This window comes from Bombina bombina, chromosome 6, assembly GCF_027579735.1.
Source record: "Bombina bombina isolate aBomBom1 chromosome 6, aBomBom1.pri, whole genome shotgun sequence".
In the NCBI taxonomy this organism is placed as follows: Eukaryota; Metazoa; Chordata; class Amphibia; order Anura; family Bombinatoridae; genus Bombina; species Bombina bombina.
In genome coordinates this window covers 942,138,081-942,150,901 of record NC_069504.1, presented here as the reverse complement: position 1 = coordinate 942,150,901, position 12,821 = coordinate 942,138,081, and the positions used below count along the sequence as shown (strand labels likewise).

Below are 12,821 nucleotides of genomic sequence, written 5' to 3'. Positions count from 1 at the left end.
TTGATACGGGAAGCGTGTCACGCCTCGTTCTCAAAATCGCTCTCGTTTGCCGATTGGTTACATTACACAATTATCATATTTTGGATAACCAATGAAATATTATTTGCAGGAATGTTACCCCCTCCCCGAATCAGTGCTAGCTAAAGGAGGTATCTCTCTTTCCAACAGTGATTGGTTTGTTCCGCTGCATTCCCATTAGCTGCGTAAGGCAACCGGATCTACTCCCTGATTGGTGGAGAGACGCAGTAGCTGTTTTTAAAAAAAAGTCAGCCGAGAAACTTTTTGAATTTTTGTTTTGACTTTGTGACTCAATCCTCTCCGCATTCTGGTGACTGGCATCATCGCTTCTACCGAAATGTCATTTCCTAAGGCTCCTATAAAGCGCTTTAACGAGCATGTTGGTAAGTATAGCACGACTCATGGTGCTACTGTTGTAAATGTATGTGGGCTTTTCACTTTGTCTTGTGGTTATTGATCTGTCATGAATATAAGATGATTGACAGTATTCGGAGTTCTGATTGTCTTGTACACTCTGACAGCAAACCATTGCAATATACATTCATATGAAACAATCGAGTTATCTATTCGTATTTAATCCCCAAAATAGAAATATATGTTAATATGATTTGGTTATCTATTTGAAGTATAAAATTGCTTTGATGCAGTAGCCACGTTTAAGTCATGCTTTGCTGGGCGTTTGTTTTAAGTGGCATATTACAAATGTATCAGATTTAGTGACTTAAAAACATTTACCCCGGTTGTCATACATCTTTACCCTAAGCACACCCCAAAAGCAACATAAGAGGGAAGTGATATTTGTTAACCAATTTCTGCATCTGATTTAATCTTATAAACTGCTTAGATCCATTTCATTGAGGAATATTATAGCTAAGAACACTTTACATGGCACACTTCAATAGGACATTGTTTTTTTTTTTTTCCTTTTGATATTTCACTATGGCCCTACATCTGGCGCTTGTCCAGCAGACACTTTTTTCAGTTATACACTTTAAATGGCCCTTTCCATTTGTTTCTCAACTCCAGTCCTTAAATGTCCTAAACCTTCAAGATTCCCTACCTGAGTGCAGTTGAGTCAGTCACAGTAAGCTAGACGCTGTCCAGGTCAGACAGGGAAATACAGTGTGTCCTCTTAGGGGGAGCTTGAGGCTATAACTGAAGAAAACTATTTATGTAATACACTGAGGACTAGTTTACAAGTTGAGTGCAATTGACACTGCAGGGTGCATTACCTTTTATAAAACCTTAAAAATAACTCATTCTGGTATTAGAAGTGGGTGGTTAACTATTTTAACCAAAGTATCTTAACTCTTCCAAATTGCGCTTGTTTTACAAGTTGTGAGTTGTTTAACTAAAGCGCAATTCAGAATAGCGCTGTAAAATTTTTGGGGGGTTTAAGACCTGAAATAAGCCATTCTCTTTTGTGTAACAAAACATATACAAATGTTATGGTAATAAAGTATTTAAAGGGCCATTATTGTCATGTAAAAAATTTTAACCCCTTCATCCAAAAAGACGTGTGTGTATACGTTGTGCGGTACTTTGGCTATTGTATCACACAACGTGTGTATTTATAGTTCCTGAGCTCCAGGCATCTGCCTGCATATGGACACGGAGCGCAATCGGTACTCCGCTTCCATATGAGGGCAGATGCCAGATCCTTAGTTGGTGACACTGTGTGTGCCACCGTCTGCAATATTCATCTGCTGGTGCCAGCGGGAGACGTGGGAGGGAATCCGGGAGGCGGGTGGGCGTCCCAGCAGCGATGGAGAGAGAAAATAAAGACAGAGGGAGGGAAGGGGCACTATGCTACCTAAAAAAAAAAATAGGTGGGGTGGAGGGTCCCTAACTAATGGTCACGTGAGGGGGAAAGACCATTGCAGTGTAATATAGGTACAGACAGACAGCTGCCACAACCTGGGATGGCGGCACTAGTTAGAGGGGGGAGGATTAGTGAGCTGTTTGGGAGGGATCAGGGAGGTTGAGAGGGGATATCCTACACTGTAGAAAACATTAATAAAAAATAAAAAAATTGCCTTAACTCATCATACTGGCAGACTGTCTGCCAGTACCTATGATGGTGGTGACCAGTGTGTGTGTGTGGGGGGGGGGGGCAGGTAGTGATCAGGAGGTGGAAGGGTAATCTCTACACTAAAGCTAAAATTAACCTTACAAGCTACCTGATTAACCCCTTCACTGCAGGGAATAATAGAAGTGTGGTGCACAGCTGCAGTTAGCAGCCTTCTAATTGCCAAAAAGCAATGGCAAAGCCATGCATGGCTGCTATTTCTGAGCAAAGAGGATCCCAGAGAAGCTTTTACAATCATTTGTGCTATGATTGCACAAGCACTATGTAAATTATTTCAGTAAGAAACCAAAGTTTGTGAAAAAGTTAACAATTTTTTTTTATTTTTATATGATCGCATTTGGTGATGAAATGGTGGCATGAAATATACCAAAATGGGCCGAGATCAATACCTTCAGCTGTATACTTAACCTGTCAAAACTATATATATTTTATTTTTAATAGCAAAAATGCTAAAAATTCTACAGTATTTTGTGCAAGTTTATTCTCTGAAAAGGGTTAGTGAAGGGGTTAAGACTAGCGACCCTACACCTCTGTGTTTAACCCCTTTAAGGTGTTAAACACATAGAAGTCCGGACCTGCAGAGCACTGCTAGTTTCGAACAGAAACTGCCACTAATCCAGTTAGAAGTGCTAGTTACACAGCTGGGTCGTACAACCATCGCTGCTGATTGGAACAGTAGCAGTTTTATTTTACATTTGGCAGTTTATTTAAATTATTATAAATTTTATTTACAATGCTAAAATATTTGGTGCTCACTGATGTAAATGCTTAATTGTGACTTTCATTTTAGCAGCACATATTGGACACTTTCCATGTAGGGCAGCTGTCACATCGCACACATTTTTACTGTTATTCATGGAACACGCATAGTGTCAGTGTTCTTCAATAACCTATGTCATTCACCCCAAGGATGTACATACAACTTGTTTAGACTAAATATTGACCATGCCTTTCTCATTTGCAGGTTGCGCTCCTGCTCCTGGCTCTTATGATGTGAAGGGTTTTGATTGTCTTAAAGGACCAGTTTCATTTGACAAATCTCAGCGGTTTAGAGCAAAAAAAGGTACGTGTCATATTTTTTTTTTTTCTTGTTTCAAATTCAATAAATTAATTTTTATGGTTCTAATTTTTATTTCTTTTGCAAGATGTACCGAGTCCACGGATTCATCCTAACTTGTGGGATATTGTCCTTCCTGACAGGAAGCAGCAAAGAGAGCACCACAGCAGAGCTGTCTATATAGCTCCCCCCTTAACTCCACCCCCCAGTCATTCTCTTTGCTGGCTCTAAGCAGGAAAGTTCTGTTTCTAGTTCCTATCTCTTCAGCTCGAAGAGTTTCTGAACTATCTGCATTAAAATGTGACTCGCCTTATCTTGTTTTCCATGCTGATAAGGTGGTTTTGCGTACCAAACCTGGGTTCCTCCCTAAGGTTGTTTCTAACAGGAATATCAATCAGGAGATTGTTGTTCCTTCTCTGTGTCCTAATCCTTCTTCTAAGAAGGACCGTCTGTTGCACAACTTGGACGTAGTTCGTGCCTTGAAGTTTTATTTGCAGGCAACCAAAGATTTTCGCCAATCATCTTCTTTGTTTGTTGTCTATGCTGGAAAGCGTAGAGGTCAAAAGGCTACGGCTACCTCTCTTTCCTTTTGGCTGAAAAGCATCATCCGTTTGGCTTATGAGACTGCTGGACAGCAGCCTCCTGAAAGAATTACAGCTCACTCCACTAGAGCGGTGGCTTCCACATGGGTTTTTTAAAAATGATGCTTCTGTTGAACAGATTTGTAAGGCTGCGACTTGGTCTTCGCTTCATACCTTTTCCAAATTTGATACTTTTGCTTCTTCGGAGGCTATTTTTGGGAGAAAGGTTTTGCAAGCAGTGGTGCCTTCCATTTAGGTTCCTGTCTTGTCCCTCCCTTCATCCGTATCCTAAAGCTTTGGTATTGGTATCCCACAAGTTAGGATGAATCCGTGGACTTGGTACATCTTGCAAAAGAAAACAGAATTTATGCTTGCCTGATAAAAAAATTTCTTTTGCGAAGTACCAAGTCCACGGCCCGCCCTGTCTATTCAAGACGGATAGTATTTTTTATGTAAACTTCAGTCACCTCTGCACCTTTATAGTTTCTCCTTTTCTTCCTTGGCCTTCGGTCGAATGACTGGGGGGGGTGGAGTTAAGGGGGGAGCTATATAGACAGCTCTGCTGTGGTGCTCTCTTTGCTACTTCCTGTCAGGAAGGACCATATCCCACAAGTTAGGATGAATCCGTGGACTCGGTACATCACAAAAGAAAGAAATTTATCAGGTAAGCATAAATTCTGTTTTTCTTCTCAAAACTCAGAATAGTTATTGGAACACAGATTTAAAGGGATTGAACATCAAAACATAACTTTTATGGCTCCGTTGGTACATTTTCAACAGAGTACCAAGTAAACGTGATTATAAAAGTCTCTTAAATATGCATGCTCTAAGTCACTACAGGGAGCTTGCTGGTGATTGACTACACACATGCCTCTTGTCCTTGACTCAACATGTGTTCAGATAGTTCCCTAAGCGCATTGCTACTCTGAATTGAGTTTTAACTTTGGGTTTAACCCTTTGGCAGAGGTTAAATATATATGATTTAATCTGTTTGTTTTTTTCTTTTTCACAGACTCAAATGGGGACCCTCAGAGCCTGGGTAACGAGGCAGAATTTACATCTCCAGTCCGTCTACGGAAGCACTCATATCATGGTTCTACTGTAAGATTACTGTGAAGCAATAAGTAACATATTAGTTTACTCCTAAACATGAGCTTGGCAAATCCTAATTTACCACTTTTTGTGTATTCCTTACTATTTAGTGTATTCTACACATGTATGTCTAACATTTCTCCCTCTCCCTGGCTCCTAACTAATTTTATTTATTGCAAATGTATAAAACTTTTGTATCCAAACCTAAGCTCTACATATCAAATCCTGCTAGAACTTCTGTAAAGAAGTTTAAATAATAAAATATAATTTTACATTTTTGGTTTCAGTTTTTAAAGAACATTCAGATGCTTCTAAATCTCTCTTAACCTTGGCCTTACAAACAACTTTAATGCTTGAATTTTGCAGCCAAACCTCAGAATGAAAGCTGAAAAGGACACTGAATTCATGAGGGAGCTGAAAAAACAGAAAAAGCTGGAAAAAGAGGTGAATGCAGTACAATATTGATTTGATTACTCGTTAAATCTGATAGTGAGATTTTTTTTTCCAAAGAGCTATTTGTTAGTGTGAGAGAACAAAGCATTTATGTGCTGTCCCTAATGCTCTCTCAGCCTTCTGAACTCTGGGACAGCCTTTGAGTACTTGTTCATGCTGACAAGCCTGCAATTTTTTTTTGTATATATAAATATTCCATTAATAACTTAAGTAACCATTTGAGTATGAAGGGGGGCACTTAGGCATCCTTTACTGCTTTAGTGTGCTGTGCTAAGCTATGTGAATGACTCTTACACGTTGTCCTAAGTATAGGGCTGCTTTAAAATCCTCTAGTGGTAACATGACAAGGAGGTCATTGCTCACATTGGTTTTATTGACTGCACATGTAATGCCATTGCGTATTGCATGATGACATCACATGCAATGGGGAACATTACTGGTGCAGGGGAGAGGGCCAGTTGGCATTTGTGACCTTATTTAAAACTTCCCTTTTATCAAGCGATAGGTTGTATGTCTCTTAGAATAGTACAGAGATGGGTTATAGTTCTGTTAGGTCTATCTCACTAATGGTTTTCTAGAGCAGGGTTCTTCAAACTTTTTCCCCCCAGTGCCATGATGCCATATACCTTTTTGTGACCCTATTTTTATGCTTGTTCTGAAGATAGGTGTAATTTTTGGCAAAGTGACTAAAATGCGTGCATACTTTATTCCTGATATATAACAGACACCACACACACTCTCTCATACAACCCACACACCATACACTCATTCTACACACTCTTTCTCTTTCTCTTTCTCTCTCCACAACCCAGTAATGGATCCCGACCTGTGGTTTGAAGAACCCTGTTCTAGAGCACAGGTAATTGTCATTTAAAAGTGATCACATGTTTCTCCTATACTGAAAGTGCAGATTTCCCTCTTTCGAATGAGGGTTGGCCTGTCCCCTCCTAATGGTAGGAAAACCGAGAAAGGGGGCTTCATAAGAGGCACTTATCCTGTATTTAGAGCAGTAACAAAGTTCCACTTTCTACTTTGTTACAAATGGGGACATATTTGTGTATAGCTGGAATCTAGTGAAGCATATATAGTTGAAAAGTGATATATGGAGGATATTTTTCTGCATACAGGAGGGAAAGTGTGTCTCCCTGTCATCCTCAGAATCCAGGAGGCTTATTAATAATTGCATGTGACAGGAATGGTTCTTATACCCAACCTGAAAAAATCTAAATTGTATGTATTTTTTTTTTGTAATATCTTTTTATTTTAATAAAGAAAAAATTTCTCATACATTTACAGCATATGTCAAATGTAAACAATAGCTATTTATAAATCAGGAATATCAACACATAAATCACAATATTTGCAGACACCGTGGATGACCAAAATTTACAAAGGTTGTCAGACTAGACCAACAGATAGCTTTACAATGATAATAAAATTACAAAGAAATAGAAAAGAGAAAATCTTTGTACAGTTGCATTCAGTTCAGTACCTTAATGATGGGCTCACCCGCCCTGCTCCCAAATAAACACCACATCAGCGATGAAACTTTGCTTACCTATATATGTATAGTGTATTTTTTCTAGTTCAAGTATATGTTTCACTTCCCTGACCCACATATCCTATGATGGCACTTCTGCCTTCTTCCAGAACCTTGGTATCAGACGCCTAGCGCAGTTAAGCATGACATGTAGTAGTTTTTTCCGATATATGCAAGACACTACTGGGAGATTGCCTAGTAAGATCAGGCTTGGGGAAAGATCAAGGGGCATCCCCAATACCTTACTGATCTGTTTATTCTGTTCCAATATGGCTTAAGGGGTGGGCACTTCCACCATATGTGGGAGAGGGTACCAACTTCACCGCAGTGTCTCCAGCAAAGGGAAGAGGAATTAGGGAAAATACTATGGAGCCTATGTGGGGTTAGATACCATCAAGAGAGCAGCTTAAAATTTGTCTACTAAAGTTAATGATAGGGATGATTTTTTAGTTTCTAGAAAAATACGGCCCCATTGAGCATCTGTCAACGTTATATCCAACTCCTTTTACCACCTCGTGATATATGCAGGCCTCCTGGCGGGGAAGGATCCCCTTAGTAGCTTATAAATTATAGAGATATGTGCTTTGCTCATGGAAGGGGTTGTGCACAGAGTTTCAAATGGTGTTAGATGCCTAGTTAAATTAGCTTTGTGTGGGCTAGAGAAAATGGCATGCCTAGCTTGCAAGTATGGGAACCAGAGGTGGAATGGGGAGCCTATGGATTGGCCTATCTCTGCTTGTGAACGCATCAGGCCATTATGTAGTAACATATGTGTAGGTATATTGGAGGGTACACCTGCTAATCGTGGTATCTGAATGGTGTGAGTCTGTAATAGTAGAGGATTGAGTAGAGGAGAAAGGGGGGAGATTGGTGTAGAAATCAGTTTATCCTCCGCTAAGTGTTTGTCCCATGTGCGCAGCGTGGCTGCAGTATAGTAATTACTCCAAACATCTTGGGACCTAGATCTATGTGGGATCCAGCACTGATCTCCCAAATCTAACCCACCCGCCAAATAAGATTCTATCTGCACCCAGGGTTTGTCTGTTAGTGAGTGTTTCCAGGCGACTATTCGTGCCAGGTGTATCGCCTTGTAGTAATGAACCAAGTTGGGGGAACCTAGACCTCCGTCCTCTCTATTCAAGAACGTGTCTCTAGTTACTCTAGGTCTTTTATGTGACCAAATGAACTGGTCAAATCTTTTTTGTTGTTTCAGAAGGTATTGTATAGGGAGGTCTAAAGGAAGGACTTGGAATAGGTAAAGGAATTTGGGAAGAATGTTCATTTTTATTGCATTAATGCACCCCATCCAAGAGAGGTGGCCCTGTTTGTGCCAGGTTACTAAAGATTTATCTGTTGCTACTTGAAGGGGAACATAATTAAGGGTAAATAGTTCTGTATGGATAGGAGATATATATCAATCCCTAAGTATTTAATTTTCGAAGTTATCTGAAAGGAGGTGTGAGTTTTAAGATGGAGTGTGTGTCCCCTTCGTCTAAGTGTACGGGAAGTATCATCGACTTCTCCATGTTGATTGAAAAGTTGGAGACCCGCTTATATTCCTCAAGCTTGTCGAGCAGGGCTGGAAGGGATGCTTGGGGAAAGTGTAATGTAAATATGATATCGTCCGCGTATAGCAGACATTTTTGATGGATCTCTCCAAAAGAGACACCTTGTATGAGAGGATTACTCCTTACCCTAGCAGCAAGCGCCTCCACTACCAGTGCAAACAGCAGAGGCGAGAGGGGACACCCCTGTCGTGTACCATTATTTATATTAATTCTTTGAGAGATTGTGCTATTCGCATTAACATATGCGACTGGGTTACTATAGAGGGCTTTAATGCGCGATATCATTACTTGTGAAAAGCTGAACCTTGACAGGGCGGACCAGAGAAAATCCCAGTCCACCCTGTCAAAGGCCTTCTCGGCGTCAGAAGAAAGCAAAACGAGGGGCGATTTGGAATTTGTAGCCGACAATAAGGTATTCAGAACTCGGATGGTATTCTCCTTAGCTTCCCTACCCGGTATAAAGCCGACCTGGTCAGCATGTACAAGATATGGTAAATGTTTGCTGATTCTCGTGGCCAGTAATTTAGCGTACAACTTGATGTCTACATTTATTAGGGATATAGGGCGGTAATTAGTAACCTTATCTGGGGATTTGCCTGGTTTAGGAATCACTGAGATAGTGGCTGCAAGTAGCGTGGATGGGAGGTGGGTACTTTGGTCAAAAGAGTTATACATTTCTAACAGGTCCTAAAAGGGATTTGAACAGATGGTAAAATTTAGGAGAGAAGCCATCGGGGCCAGGGGCTTTCCCCTGTGGGAGATCCCTAATAGCTAACAGAACCTCCTGTACTGAATTGTGTGTCTAACGCCTCGCTCTCTAAATTTGACAAAGATGGGAGTTGGGCCTGTTCCAGGTATCTATTGATACGGTTAAAGGGACAGTCTAGGCCAAAATAAACTTTCATGAATCAGAGCATGTAATTTTAAACAATTTTCCAATTTACTTTTATCACCAATTTTGCTTTCTTCTCTTGGTATTCTTAGTTGAAAGCTTAACCTAGGAGGTTCATATGCTAATTTCTTAGACCTTGAAGGCCACCTCTTTTCAGAATGCATTTTAACAGTTTTTCACCACTAGAGGGTGTTAGTTCACGTATTTCATATAGATAACACTGTACTCGTGCACGTGAAGTTATCTGGGAGCAGGCACTGATTGGCTAGACTGCAAGTCTGTCAAAAGAACTGAAATAAAGGGGCAGTTTGCAGAGGCTTAGATACAAGATAAACACAGAGGTTAAAAGTATACTATTATAACTGTGTTGGTTATGCAAAACTGGGGAATGGGTAATAAAGGGATTATTTATCTTTTAAAACAGTAAAAATTCTGGTGTAGACTGTCCCTTTAAGCTTATCTTCTGAGTGGGTATTTGGGAGATTATATAAAGCGGCGTAGTATGTCGCGAATTGGTTAACAATTGCGGTGTTGCTATTATGGACATTCCCTTCGGAGTCCGTGATTTTAGCTATATAATTTTTAAATTTCTTTTTCTTCAAAGATCTCGCTAGTAGGCGACCTGCTTTATTATTTTCGATAAAAAATTTCGATTTGGATGTAAGTGCCCTCATATGTGCGTTCTTAATTAAATAATGGTTTAACGCTTCTCTAGCCTGCTGGGATTTCTGCAGCAAGAGTGGTGATCTGGGGTCTCGTTTTAAAGCGCTGTCGCAGGCCTTAAACTCAGATGAGAGGGAGTCAAACAAGGCTGCTCGTTGCTTACGTTGCCTATGTGTGTGGCCCATGATTTCTCCTCTAATGTAGCATTTATATGCTTCCCAGTTAGTGACAGCTGAGGTATCTATGGAGCTATTGAATGAGAAGAATTCAGAGGTTTTTTCGGCCAGGTCAGTGGTTATAACGGGGTCTAAGAGGATTTGGTCATTTAGCTTCCAATATTGTTGATGACATGGCTTGGCGGACCACACGAACATGGAACAAACCATGCTATGGTCTGACCAAGAGGTGTGGTGAAGCCTTGAGTCTATAAGCGAGGTAAGCAACTGTTGCTCACAAAAAATATAGTCAAGGCGGGTATAGGAGCGCTGTGGATGTGAGAAAAATGTAAAGTCCCTAGTGTTAGGGTGTGTAGTTCTCCAGGTGTCAAAGAGAGGGATGTTATTGATTGCTTGCCAGTTGGCTCTAATCTGAGAGTTCCTGATGTAAGACCTGCCTAGTGACATGTCTAACATGGGATTGACTGGAAAATTAAGGTCCCCACCAAGGAGTATCGGGCCTTTCGAGATGTCTATAGTCTGGTTAACCACCGTGCGAAAGAAGAAGGGCTTGGGGCAGTTGGGGGTGTACACATTTACCAAAGTGATGGGTCTACCATAGTATAACCCCGTTATAATTATAAAGCGACCTTCTTTGTCTAAGTATTTATTCAATAATTCAAAGGAGGAGCCTTTCCTAAATGAGATGCAGACTCCGTTATGCTTAGTCGGGCCAGAACATAAAAAGTGTTGGTCATAGTATAGCTTTGAGAGAGTGGGTTCACTGGATTTTTTTTAAAATTGGTCTCTTGTATCATAATAATGTCGATTTTTATAGAAATCGTGGAAGGCTATTGAGCGCTTCTGTGGGGAAAGAAAACCTTTAACATTTTGTGTGGAAAGTCTGAACTGACTAGGCCGAGGGTGTCGTGGCATAATACAGTAAACCTTAAAATCTTAACAGATACTAGCCGATACAGTCTAATTCAGTGTGTTGTATCCTGAGGGCTGTAAAGTTCAACAAATAAAGAACAGTTCAACAAATGCAAAACAACGAACAAAAATAAAATATTTTTGAACAGTAGTGAGAATCGAATAACAGTAACAGTTGTAAATTTCTAATTTCCTGATGTATAGGGAGTGAGGAAATAACAAGAAAAAGGGGAAAAGAGGGAAGGACAGAAAGGGAAAAGTAAGGAGTAAGAAAATCCTTGTAGGAAAGCTGAGTTAAGAAAAAGGGGAGCTGAAGTGAAGCAAGAACCAAAGAAAGAGGGAGGGATAGTGTGGCCCGGCGGGACCCCCTCAACAGGCCGAGAGCAAGTAGGCCCAGGCCTAGAAAATGGGTAGTTAGTAAGCTTCACCCGTATACAAGCATATAGAACCATATACTCACAACCTCCAGCGTTCATATTCAGGTGGTTACAGTCCCTACAGGGGCCTCTTTGCTGGTAATATCGGTACAAAGCTTTTTAAGGCGTTGTTTGCTGATTACTTCAGACCAGAGTCTTCTCTGGGGCTTTGGTGGGGGTTCATTCAATTTTGAAGACTGAGGTGAAGTGGTCTCAGGAGTCGGAATGTCCAGAAGTTGGCAGAAGTCGGCAATATCTCCCGTCGATGAGCATTCAAAGCGCCTTCCATTTTTGACGATCTGTATCGATACCGGGAAACCCCATCTGTATGGTATTTTGAGAGCTCGCAAGTGGGTAGTGAAGGGAGCAAATTATTTCCTGAGTAGGAGTGTTCTGGTGGAGAGATCCTGATAGATTTGGATTTTCGCGCCCATATATGAGAAAGTGGGCTGAGTGCGTGCCAGTTGAAATATTTTCTCTCTGTCTCTATAACTTGAAAAGCACACAATGTCCCTTTGGGGGTTGATTATCACTGGGTTTGGGCCTCAGAGACCTGTGTGCCCTCTCAATGGGTATTGGATCTATTACTCTGGTTGGAGATAGCGAGAGATTGAAATAGATTTTGTAGATGTTCTATGATGTCTTCGGTCTTTACTGATTCTGGAACTCCGCGTATACGGAGATTGTTTCTCCGTGTCCTGTTTTCTATATCATCGATTTTATTTTCCAGCTCTGCTATTTGTGACTGCTGGTCCTCCATAGCGTGTGACATATCTGATATTTCTTGAATAATCTCTTCTCTATTATCCTCTAGGGCTTCCACCCTATGACCCAGCTCATTAATATCCTTTTTCAGCTCAGCACACTCAGTCTTGATGCAGGATTTAACCTGATTAATGAGAGCTTCCATAGCCTTTAGTGTAACTGGGCCGTCTTCTGATTGCTGATGCGGGTCAGAGGGAGATACCGGCGTATTTGTGGCCTCAGGATTGTCCGAAATATCATCATCTTCACTATCTATCTGAGGTTGTTCCATTTTTTTCTTTTTATTCTCTGTGCTTTTAAAAAAGACATTTACAGAGCCAGATCCTATGGTAGGCTTGTAGTTCTTTTCATTTTTATTTGCTCTGCGTTGCACCATGTCTGCAATAGTGTAGTGGCGCCTTGTTATAGATAGACCAGTTTCAAAATATTATTGCTTTACAGCGGACTGTGATAGAATAATTTAAAGTGTGGGAACGGAGTTAAATCCTGTTTGAGAAGGGTTCTGTAATATGCAGCAGGTTATAACAGTGCTATTTCCTTTGCCCCTTTTACTTCAAAAATATATATGTGCTATTGGAAAGGCTTGGGGCCTCTTGAAC

General features: G+C 40.7%; 1 protein-coding gene across 1 annotated transcript in view; it reads left to right on the top strand.

Moving 5' to 3' along the window:
- Positions 1 to 224: 224 nt before the first annotated feature.
- Positions 225 to 12,821, top strand: part of LOC128663964 (hyaluronan mediated motility receptor) — a 171,277-nt gene continuing 158,680 nt past the window's right edge. Inside the window, exons 1-4 of the mRNA XM_053718578.1 lie at positions 225 to 401; positions 3,072 to 3,170; positions 4,758 to 4,846; positions 5,204 to 5,281. Of these exons, the coding sequence (XP_053574553.1) occupies positions 356 to 401; positions 3,072 to 3,170; positions 4,758 to 4,846; positions 5,204 to 5,281 (312 nt within the window). The 5' untranslated portion in view covers positions 225 to 355. The remainder of the gene's footprint in view (positions 402 to 3,071; positions 3,171 to 4,757; positions 4,847 to 5,203; positions 5,282 to 12,821) is intronic.